Source organism: Ambystoma mexicanum, chromosome 11, assembly GCF_040938575.1.
Source record: "Ambystoma mexicanum isolate Mex_15411 chromosome 11, UKY_AmexF1_1, whole genome shotgun sequence".
NCBI classification, from domain to species: domain Eukaryota; kingdom Metazoa; phylum Chordata; class Amphibia; order Caudata; family Ambystomatidae; genus Ambystoma; species Ambystoma mexicanum.
The window spans coordinates 746962676-746974920 of NC_090934.1; the positions used below are offsets into that span (position 1 = coordinate 746962676).

At 41.9% G+C, this 12245-nt stretch overlaps 1 protein-coding gene across 2 annotated transcripts in view; it reads left to right on the top strand.

Moving 5' to 3' along the window:
• The window catches only part of GALNT18 (polypeptide N-acetylgalactosaminyltransferase 18), a 2649737-nt gene that overhangs the window by 2146988 nt on the left and 490504 nt on the right, over positions 1–12245 (top strand). For both annotated transcript variants that reach the window (XM_069623645.1, XM_069623646.1), the window contains one exon: positions 8855–8992. In XM_069623645.1, the coding sequence (XP_069479746.1) occupies positions 8855–8992 (138 nt within the window). The remainder of the gene's footprint in view (positions 1–8854; positions 8993–12245) is intronic.

Sequence of the window (12245 nt, forward strand, 5' to 3'; positions counted from 1 at the left end):
TTTGTCAATGAAAAAATGCCAATGCCAAAAATACTTCCTTTGCCACTGCTTATTGCATGAGTTTTCTGTTGCATGTGTGTATTTTCATATATCATGTGGCAATGTTGCACTTTGAGAAATGCGATACCAAGCTATGTCAGCTTGTTTGTCAATAAACAACTGAAAATGCTCAAACTATTTTTTTGGTTACATGTCTTTATATCGAGACATTTTATGAAGAATGCACTTATAATGAAACTTTTATAACGAAAAATATAACAATATTTTTTTTTTGGGAAGGCATACCACCCCAAACCCCCATTTGCCACCCCTAAAAACCTACACCAACCGTTTCCCCACAGGATTTAACCCTTTACCTCACCCAAGTGCATTCTCCATAAAATGTTTTCTCATAAAAGATTCAATATATGTTCATTCGTTATAATATTTTTGTTATAAATACTGTATACAATTTTTTTCCCAATGCCTGTTACAAGTACCAAAATGATTGGCTTTTCAAATGATTATCATGAATTTTATGTTATGTGTTTTTATGTTCATATATCATGTTATATTTTATAAAATGAGATGGCAAGCTACGATCCTTTCTTTGTCAATGTACAACTGCAAATGCCAATGCATTTGAAAATGATTGTTGGTATTTTGTGCGTGCATTACAGAGTAGTTAGTCATACTATTTGAAGCTACACCCATTTTTCACTGAACTACAAATGGCAAAACTATTGTCATTGCCAATGATTGTTTTTAAATACACTTTTAAATGTGTGGCTTATTCCTTCATACGTTTTTACACATGTAATATAGATTGTATTAATTGCAGATATACCCATTTGTTATGTTTTACATTTTTACTCAAGTGATTGATCATAGTATGTTAATGTTAATGTTAAAGGACATTTGTACCGCGCACTATCACCACCGTAGTGGTCCCTTGGCGCTCTGGCGGTTCTGAAAGAGGAGGGGAGGTTGAGTTAGTGGGAGGAAGCAGGAAAAGTGCAAGAGAGCAGTGATGTGCTGTTGGCAGCCTCAGCCCAGTGGGTCCGTTGGCTGGGCCTGGGGTGTTTGCGGTCGGTAGTCGTCGTGTACTGTTTTGCAAGGCTATGTGTGTTTTTGTTTTGTTCTTGCAATGTAGTGAAGTTTGTGCAGTTTGTTGTGCTGTAGGTTTTGGTTGTGTTTGGTTTGGAGTTTGAGAGGTGTATGCAGAAAGGGAAATTGTTAGTAGGGTTGGTTAGTTTGCCCTCTCTATCCTGAATTGAAGCGTAGTCTCCCCTGTTGCGGCTATGTCCTGATCTGGGTCTGACTGGCATACAGGTTCCATACTCCTCTAGTCCCCGCCTCTAACATGCTCTCTGATAGCTCCCCTTATCCTCCATTTAGACTCTAGTGGCCAGTGCATCTGCCAATGACTTGCTAACATTCACAATTCCATCTAGATGCGACGCAGGCTAGTGTTCACAATTCTATCTAAGTGTGGACATGCGAGTATTGACGGTTCTATCTAAGTGCAGACATGCTAACTTCACAAATCTATCCAGACGCGACGTAGGCTGATGTTCGTAGTTCTATCTAAGTGTGGACATGCTAGTAATCACAGTTCTATCTAAGTGTGGACATGCTAACATTCACAATTCCATCTAGATGTGACGCAGGCTAATGTTCCCAGTTCTATCTAAGTGTGAAGATGCTAATATTCACAAATCTATCCAGACGCGGCGTAGGCTAATGTTCACAGTTCTATCTAAGTGTGGACATGCTAGTATTCACAGTTCTATCTAAGTTTGGACTTACCAAGACTCACCAAGTTAACAGATCAGGTGTTCCTTCTTATCATGCACCCCTTTCTACCCTTCCCTATGCCTCGTTTTTTCTCCCCCGTAACTCAAGAGACTAAGTTGCCATGTGGTCGAATGGGGTGGGTTTTCTGGTCAAGGCTGCTAATGAAACAAAGTAGCCCATCCTACAGATACTGCTTTGCACAGTCAAAACAGTGCTTTCGAAGGAATGTATGTCACATTGTCTTAGAAACCATAATTCTACCGCCTCCTGGAATTAGACCAATATGGTATGACTAAATACACCATTAGTTTCAGACCTGAGTAATGTTGGGTCCATGGGACACAATTTCCAGCTAGCCTCGTTCGTGGGTGAGCTCCAACTGTAAGCAGCCAGCAAGTTTACTAATTTACTTCAATCGACCCATTTGCCCTCATGCCTTAGCTTTCAACCAAACCTTTCCATTTGCGATCCGTCATATGCCCCATACCTAGTAAAAAGGAGAAGCAGAGCAGTGAGAAGGGAACTCTTTTTGTTTACAGTAAATAAAGTGAAGGAAACTTCCGGCTGGTTCCCCCAATCTGCTAACTCCTGGTCCCCCAATCTGACAACTCCTGGTAGCACAGGACAAAACAAGAACGGTCAGCAGAGGACACCCACAGAAGTGCAAAAAGACCAGGTAAATCATACAAATGGCTACTAAATAGCCAAGGAATCCACCATGAGTCAGCCTCTCTGAACTCGCCCTGGCACCAATTTACCATCATACAACATGGTGGCATGTCCACACAGATGGCAAGTTGGCCGTCAGATCCTCTACTAACCTACCTGCACCTGTATGCACACAACCACGCTATGCAACCACCAACTAAGCCACTTGCATATAGCAACAGAAAGACAAACAGAACACTAGACCTCTATAATCGATTCACTCCACTCCATGCATCCTAGACAATGCTCCGATGTGGGCGCAATTACTACTGAACTCTTAAAAAAGATTTTCTATTCTGCACATATCAACCCAATAGTGAAGTTATCTAGCAGCCCATTAGCCACCGGGAAATAAAAGCAATAGAAAAGAACCAGAGAAGGGGGCAGTTCTAGGAGTAGTCATATTATGGGAGACACCACAGAAGTGGTGGCCTTCTGGGAGCACTAATCGTAAACCCCTTCATTCTTTACCTAATACTATTTAGCCCAATTGTGTAAGGTAGCCTAACTGTAACCAAATAGTATACGGTCGCCGTGTTCAGCTATTGCAAAGAATAACCACGAGTCACACAGAATTGCAAAAACCTCACCATGGGGTCACTCACATGTACGTGTGAACATAAGCCAACCACTGAACAATTAACCCATGCATAGCACTAGATTGTGAAGATTAATCATGCAGTATAGGAGCCACCATTTCTTTGTTAAGGGGCAACTACATATGCCCAAACTATTGGCTTTCCCATTGATAGCTAATTCATACATGTTTACACTTGTGATCAGTTACAGTAATTGAGGGTAGCCCATGTTTTTCAAAAATGACAATTACAAATGAAAAATCATTGGCTTTGCCAATGCTTGTTATTTTGTACATGTTCACATAGTTATTGGTCATAGCACTTTAAGCTACAACTATTTGCAAATGAACAACTATGAATGGCAACTATTGGCTTCAGCATTACTCGTTTTTTCATACTTATTTACCAAAGTCATTCTTCATAGTAATTGCATTTGGAATATGACTTCATAGGAAAGGGCTTGAGGTGAAGTGAATGTAGATGTTTTATATAGTTTAGCAGGGGGCTGCAACCTTTGGCTCTCCAGCTGTTTTGGACTGCAGTTACCATAAACTCTAGCCTTATTATTGAATGGTTAGGGATCATAGGAGTCATAGTCCAAAACATCTGGAGAGCAAATGTTTGCAGAGCCCTGGTTTAAGGTGTCTTGTGCATACTTAGGACAAGTATACCCAAATGATTCCTTATAGTAGTTGTATTTGAAATTGTACTTCGCAGTGATGGGTGCATTGTGAGGTGAACATTGCTGACACATATATGTGCAGGTAGCTTGTCTATATTTTGTACATTTTTACAGTGTGCATGCCCAAATATAGATACATTTTCTTTCCTGTATTTCATATCACCTGATTGGCTGGTGCGTTTTTCGGAGATTTCTCATTATAAACAGGTGGAAGGCAAACTTTACACCTGTGGCCAAAATGAGAATAATCAAAGTGGACAATCTTTCAAAATAGGATTAAACAAATGGAGAAACTTTAAAATACCTTGTTTCCACTTCTTATAACTTTTAAAGCCATGCACAGATACATCCCACACGTGGCATGCTCCAGGTGATTGCCCGCGATCAACCACTTGCTAAGTCTAGTGATGATCCATCCAGGGCTTCAAAGGTTAGAAGAGAAAGCCATGTATCACTGTCCTGTGTAACCTTTTATACAGTACTACAGTACACAGTAACATGTGACACTCAAGCTAACATCAGGTTAATGATATTAAGATATGCATTCTGATCAAGTGGGTTGTGTGTACTCTAGTTGGTCATGGCTAGTCCTTCAACAGTAGGTAGTCTGGCCCAATACATTTTAAAATAATTGCAGATTATGTATGGTAATCATAATTATGTGATGCATATGGATTACTACATGAAAGAAATTCTCCTTCTCAGGCAGATACAACCACCACATTCCTAGGAATGTTGACATGAGCCCTAACAACAGATACACATTCCATCTTCTCTTCCTGTGTTTTCTACATCTAGGCAAAGTTGGCTGATGCACCCATGCAGGTGGAATGTAAGCATAGTGACAATGTGGGAAGACTAAGGTATGGTCAAGCAGATTGTTCCTTGCCAAGTAAGATACAATCTAGGTGATGTTGGAGAGTTACCGTCTATGGTAACTAGAAGATTTATTTCACCAAATATGTCCTTGTCGTAACTGTTATACATTGAAGGTTTTGTGAATGGATCACTGATATGTTGTAATTGATCGTGAATCCATGGGTCTGAATTACTTGTTTGACTCTACTGGTATGGAGCTAGCTTACCTACCTTGATGCTTGTTCAGTGAGGCTGTTATCCACGTATTAATAAACATGGATACTTGTAGCATGGGGTTGATCCATAATGGATGCAACAACATTTGCGAAAGTCCTGGGTACTTTAGCCAAAACCAAACTGGTAAAAAACAAACTCCTAGCACAAAAACTGAAGAATTTCTGGTGAAATGAATGCATATGAAAAAACATGTCCAGCAAGTCTATTCCCGGCAATCAATCACAGGGGAACATGAATGTTGGAACATGAGGCAGTAATGCCATCTATAAGTAGCAAACACTGTCCTTCTCTTCAATTGAGGACTGGATGAAACTCCCCTGATGGCTTTCTGATGAAAAAGAGAATTGAGAAAAAGCCCTCTGATTAGCTGGATTATGTAATCCGGATATTTGCATATTTTGAACACATTTTCTACATTCAGTATCTAGAATAAAACTTCTGGAATGCAGAGTAGACCACTTGGAAGTTTACCTCCTGCACTCAAAAGGATTGGATGATATTTTGATATTATTCTTTGTATAGTGCCCACTGAATGGTAAACACTTACATATACTGCAGATAGAGTGACCAATGGGGATAGAGGTGCCAGTTTCTATGCCTTTTACAAACCTATTCATAATTTGCCCTCACCACCAGATGGTAGGATTTGGAAAGCCTCATTCTGGGGACCAGGCCGCTCACACTGCTCACACTCACAAAGGACCACCAGGACACTGAGATGGAGGAAACGTGGCTTTATATGAGAGGAGCTTGTCTTGAAGCATTGGCAGGGAGAGGCCTCTTGCCCCCATAGATACATGCATCCTGTTATACAGATCACCATGTTAGCCTACGCCCAGTCCAAGGAAAAGCATATTCTTTGGTGAAAACCGTATTCTTGTACTTTGTTAGGATGTGCCAGTGATAAGTGCAGACTTGTTTTTGCAGATGGTAGATGTTATTGCAGGGACCAGCTAGCTACTTTCATGAGAGCGGTGCAGGGTGTGGTTGGGTGTACTTCTCGGAGACCCTGACCTTCTTGCCATGGCCTCTGGGTCAATACTGCACATTTCACCCAGGCATGCCATGCTTCTGTCCCGATTGTACAGTCTGTAAAGGAAAGAGATTAAGCAGGATTGTATACGAAACTTCCAAGACAACACCAGGGTTGTACAGTAGGGTTCTGTGACACTGTAGTGGGAGATCTCTTTGGCTGATGTTAACAAGGTTCACACTTAAGGGGAACACTCTGGGCACTGATGTCTAAACCTTTGAGTTATAAGATACATGTTCCAGATATGTTGATCCCTGTCCTAGTAGAGGTGGCTAACTCTGTTGTGGCAGAAGATAGCAAACTGCCCTCATTGAATATAACCCTGAAAACGCTCATTCTTTTTTTTAATTAGAAGTTTTATGCTATTTCTCATCCTCAATCTCAACCAGCGTGGCAACATTGAGGAGCAGAAATAAGAGAAAACACCCCCACAAATTAGGCACTGGCTAAACCTTAAGGATCTGTATATGTCATTTGGTATCTTGTTCTGTTTTGTTATGTGCCTTGCAGTAGAGAACACTTTTCATAAGAATGTTTACATTTCTGTTGATTAGAGTGTGATGTTACGATGAATCTAGGACAGTGGTCTTCAAACTTTTTTGGCCGGTGCCCCCCCTGAGCAAGGTTTGGGCAGGCCGGGCCCCCCCAAAAGTGCCAGATGGACAGTATGTAGAAAACGCTATGAACTTTTGCGTGCCGTCACCGCACCCTACTCCCAGTACAGATCCTGGGCTCTCCCCACCCTACTCCCACCACTATCCCAGTGCTGCTGCCCATCCTGCTCCCACCACAATCCCATAACACAAGCATACACACATCCATACACATTTAAATAAAAAATAAATTGCCATAAACGTACCTTCTGCAGGGGCCTGCGTGTGGTTGCTATAATGCCCCGCTCCAGGTTGCTCTACCTGTATGTGCGAGGCGGCGCAGGAGCACCCCCTCGCACATACATACATGCAGTGCCCCAGCTAGCATTTCCAATGAGCTATGCAAGGCTGGCGAAGCAAAACACCTGCAGCGTTGCATGGCTCAGTGATCATGTGCGGCTGGGGAAATGAACTGTCAAAGGCAAACAGTGTTTCCCTTTGACAGTTCAGCCAGCCCAGGAACACTCCCTCAGCTGGAAAAAGCAGCTGAGGGAGTGCTCAGTGTTTCACTGGGCTGGCTCCTCCACTCCTCCATAATGGGTAATTTTTTTTTTTACACATTTCATGCTGGGCTCTGGCGCCCCCCCGGGATGCGGCCTTGCCACCCTGGGGGGGTGCCCCCCACAGTTTGAAGACCTCTGATAAGAATCGGGCAGGCTCCACCACTATTCTCAAGTGGGCCTGGGGTCCTCGTAGTGCGCGAGAGTGCACCGTCAGGATTGCACCTGTTTTTTGCATAACGGGCACAATCCTGAAATCTCAGCAGCATTTTTGTAAAATAACAACATATTCGTTATTTTCAAAAATGTTGCAGAGAACAATGTTGTATATGAACACTTTCCTATACACCAAAGTAAGCAGCTTCAATGTTGCAGGATACCACGTCGAAGCTGCTTACTTTGGTCTCTATGAAAGTGTTCAATACACCCTGCACTGCAGCTTCTTGTGGCACTCCTCCACAATACCGGCACCAAAATGGTACTGTAAATGTGCGGCACTTTAGCGCACATTTAAAAGTGGAGGAGTGCCACAAGAAAACCTGTCTAAAGTGGCAGGCAACGAATGTGGCAGTTGCTAGGTTGGTTTCCAACCCATTCTAGCAACCGCCACATGTATTCCGAAAGTGGCGCATTCATACCGACTTCTCGGAAGAATGTGCAACCTTCAAAATAGGTCTTAAGTACCGAAAAAAAGTTGTTAACCCTTTTAACGACCTTTTCGGTACTTAAGACCTGGTTGAGAATTGGGCCCTCAGTATGATCTGAAGGACACAATCTGCTGATGAAAATCCATGTTTAGTGAACACACGTGCTTCTTAGCTGCGTGCATACCAGTTGGCACTTGAAACATTATGGAATGTTTGGTGGACGAAGGCAGGTATTGTCTGAATAATTATTCTAGAAATCAGCCATCTTTAGGTCTACGTTGCTCAACTTCCTTCCCAATTTCCCTAATGTTTCCCTTGCTTTTTTTTCCTTCAAAGGTATTTACTTTTCTGACTCTGAAAGGCCCACTTTAATGGTACAGTCTGCTTCTCAATAAGAGTGCTTGCCAATTGGCTTTGGAGTAGACGGAGAGGGCAAACGTGAACTTGACATCAATTTTTTACCATTTCTTTTATGATTCTGAGGCCAGTGATGAAATGCTTTTTCATATTGTTTTTTTGATTCTGAACCTTTTCAGTGTTCTTAGTGGCTGCAGCAATATTAACAGTCTTTGGAAAGCAGATACACACCCTGGCACTTGAAGCTGCAATTCCCAGGAAAATACCAAAGCTGTATGCTCCCAATGAAGATATCAGGCGGGCACCTTTGGATTTTTCAAAGCAATTTTGTTCGAGTAATGAAGAATTCAACTAAATGGCACAGTTCATTATTTCAAGGTGCCTTTGAAAGCAACTGTAAATGAGGCAATGTTTGTTTCTTTGAAGCTCGCAATTTGTCATGTATGTTATTTAGGAGCCAACCCGAATGCTACAGGTCATGGTGGCAAGGTCAGGATTTCATTTCATGATATATATATATATATTCCAGTTCTTATGCCAGGTTTTCACCCTCTCCACAAACATGCTGCACATGCATTGGTGGCCCATGACACGACAGGCCCTGTTAGCATCTATCATTGGCCCTATGGCGACGTTGTGTTTGCAGAGGCAAGCATCTGAAGGCAGCTGTGTGTAAAATGTGCACACCCTCTCTATTTCAATCCTTGTCATATTAAATCAGTTTTCAGAAGCTAATTGGGAAAAACATGTTTTATACAACCTTTTTGGGATAACCTAACCGGTCTGATAATTAAGACAGCTGTCTTGCATGCTTTTTTCCTGCAGGACTCTGGAATTGATATTGGTGATGTTTCTGAGAGGAAGGCACTGAGGAAAAGGTTGCAGTGTAAGACCTTTCGCTGGTATCTGGTCACTGTTTATCCTGAAATGAGAACATATACCGATACGATTGCTTATGGAATGGTAAGGATCGAGATTGCACTTTTTTTCTATTTTACAGAAAGTGTACTTTAAAGAATATATTAAGCTGTTTAAAAATAAAACACTGAGGTGAGCAATTAGCAGCTGCACAGAATGCAGAGAAATCGTTAATTTGTTCATCAGAACCTTTGTCGTCCCATGGCAAACGCCATGACCAAAATGCTCTACACTAGGACACAGTTCATGGAACTCAGGGTCTAGTGTTGTTTTTGACAGGGATTATGAGGCAGGCATTTTTATCTGCTACGCAAACACGAATTATGCTAACCATATTCCAAGTGGAAATGAGTTTCGGGGCACAGCTCGAAATTCTGTTCCGTACCTAAGGCGGTGGGTGAGAGAAGAGAGGGCAATGCAGTCATTAAAAGGGAAGTCTGCCATACCTGATGTCAATAACAGTAAATCATAGCAAGACACAATGCAACAGCCATTCGTTTTTGTAGTCTGTTTCAGAGTTGAGGAGCAAGGACCTGAGCAGAAGAGATTATGTGCTGCGCTTTGGGTCTTGGTCTCTTTGTGGGAAGACTAGGGTCCAGGATCATCACAGCCTCTGGAACAGTAGAGTGCATTCATTTGTGTGAAGAGTGATGCCGGTGCTTTGTAGGCATTGTCGACGTGAATGTGTACTCACTGAAATAATTTGTGAACGCCTGCGAATCCATAATGTTACCAGTGATGGGACATGATGCTTGTGGGAGGGAGGGCGGGCCAGCAAACAAACAACACATTTAACCCTTTGACAATCACGCTTTCAGTTGCTGCCTATATTTGAGACCCATCGCCCCATTAGTCATAAAGCAAAAGGGCTGAACATCTGATCTACATTGGCCAATCAGAGGCTTGCTTCCCTGACAACCAGTGTAGATGAGTGTTACTTGGATCTAACTGCAAGGGTCTGCAACCTTTGGCTATTCAGATAACTCGCATCAGCCCCTTCCAGTATAATAAATTGTGAGGGATTGTGGGAGTTTTAGTCCAAAACATCTGGTGAGTCACAGGTTGCAGACCCCTGAGATCATGTTGGAGAACGGGGGTGGGGCTCAGATTTTTTGATTGTGATTGGTTGCAATGTTTTTCTAGGCTCCATTATTAACAAAAGAAAATCTTGGACACCACGCCAGTGTGTATGTGGGTAGTGCTGTTTTGCTCTTGGTCCCGACTGCCTCCCATTCTCCTGCTGAAGCCACATCCCCCAAGTGGATACTTTGAAAACCTGCGGCGTGCAATGTTTTGCTGTTTAGTGGTGAGTGTGGGTTTGAGAGACCAAGAATGTGAAGGATGACATCCCTGTGAAGTAAAGTGGCTACCATCTCCAAGCAACACTTCATTAGAGAGGTTTGCTTCGAGTGTCTTGAGTTTAGAGTGGGCTGTTTTGCAGCTTCCTGCTGTGAACACTGTTATAGCCCTGCCGGTTCTGTTGCTGCCATCTTGTTATGGTATTGGTTCCTGCATTAAAACACTTTATCTTGGACTTCAGGCCTTATATTCGATAACAGACATTGTTCATAGTCACTTCTGGGTGAACAGGACATTGAAGAGTGTTAACCTGGGGGTTCTACCAATAATTGAGTTGGGAAATTGGCAGTTTGTTTCTTGCGTAATTCCAGGCAACCTCCTAACCTTTCACTTTTGGCAGTCAAAACCTCAGGTTGGAACAACTTCCTTTGTCCTACACCCCAAATCTCCGAGTACAGGCGTGGTTTAGAGAAGAGATTTGCACGTTGGTACTATAAATCAGGAATCCAGTCTGCCGCAAATTGGCTTTCCTTTTGTATTTATGTAGTGAATTGTTTAATATCAATTTTTTTAACTCATATAGTACCAGAATATCAAGTATCAAGGTGTTTATTGCTTGTATTCTTCTTCTTATTATTATCAGTATTGATGTATTTTGTATTTTTGATTTAAAAAATGTAGTTTCTGGAGTATCATCAACTATTGTTTTAAGTCGTTTTGCTGAGGTAAAAATTCCATCGGAAAAACTCATTGATTTTTTTATATGAGGGGGGCTTCCCCCAAAGTCCCCATCCCTATTTTGTGATACCTACCCCAACTGCCTCCCTACGCCTTTTATCCCCTTACCCCCTCTATATTTCCATTTGTTTTTTCAATGGAATTGTTCCGGTAAAAATTTGAAGAAACTCCTGTCTGCAAAACGACGGTATACCATCCAGTATACACTACACCCTTTAGTATTGTTCTCGGTATTGCAGCTATCATTGACATCATTTTAGTAGACTTTTTTCACCTAGAGTGAATGAATTGTACAACAGAGAGTGGTTTGAAGGCCTCCAAAACATTGAATTGGGCCACAATATGTCTAAAAGGAAAGCTAATCTTTCACTCTCTCCAATTCCATAATGAGAAAAGTTACCAATAATTGCATCCCAAATCTCAGAGGTGAATTATCTGATTATTGAGATTGTGAATCTCTTGGGTACTATCGATAGTTCCAGTTCATTTAACCGCATTCATCAAAACAACAGATTGCATTTAGCGAATGGCTCTGTCTTAACTAATCAATTGACTGTACCCTTATGCGAAACTGAGGTAATTCAATCAGATCAATCGGCAACTGTAAATGATGCATCAAAAGTACCTAAAGTATCGAACGTGGAACAAAGTAAAAGAGGTTAAAAGCACTAAGCGTGATCTGGGCCTGCTGGTAAGGTTTGAGGAGCCAAGAGAACGTCATCAAGAGGAGGGGCGTAATTTTAAAATTCCAGTTGAAGTTTTTTCCTGGGTCGTAACATCTGAACAAAATGTTTTCACCCCTGCTAATGATACTGACCCTCCCATTAAATCTAATAAGGAGATTCTGTTTCATGGTACTGTCGAGATGCTTAATAAATTTGCCAATATTATCATTGCTATCGTAACATGGCAAAGGAGATAGAGGGGGTAGTTTGCCCAGATTAAACGAAAACACTGTTGTCACCGGCCTTCTCACCATTCAGATTCACTCGCTACGTGTTCAAGGCACGCAGACCCCTAGTGGCTGTGGTTCTTGCAAATCTTCAATATCTGATCAACTAAAATGACTAACTTCTGAAATTGATGCTTTGCAGAGCTTAGTTTACACATTGCTGTCAACATCCTTAGATCCTAGTCCAGATTTAAGGAATGGTGCTATAAGCACATCCCTCTCATGCAATACTGAATTTACCCCTCATAACAAATGGGCACTTTGAGCCCGATTCATGGAATATTTGCAGGGTTCAAAGTGACCTTGCAC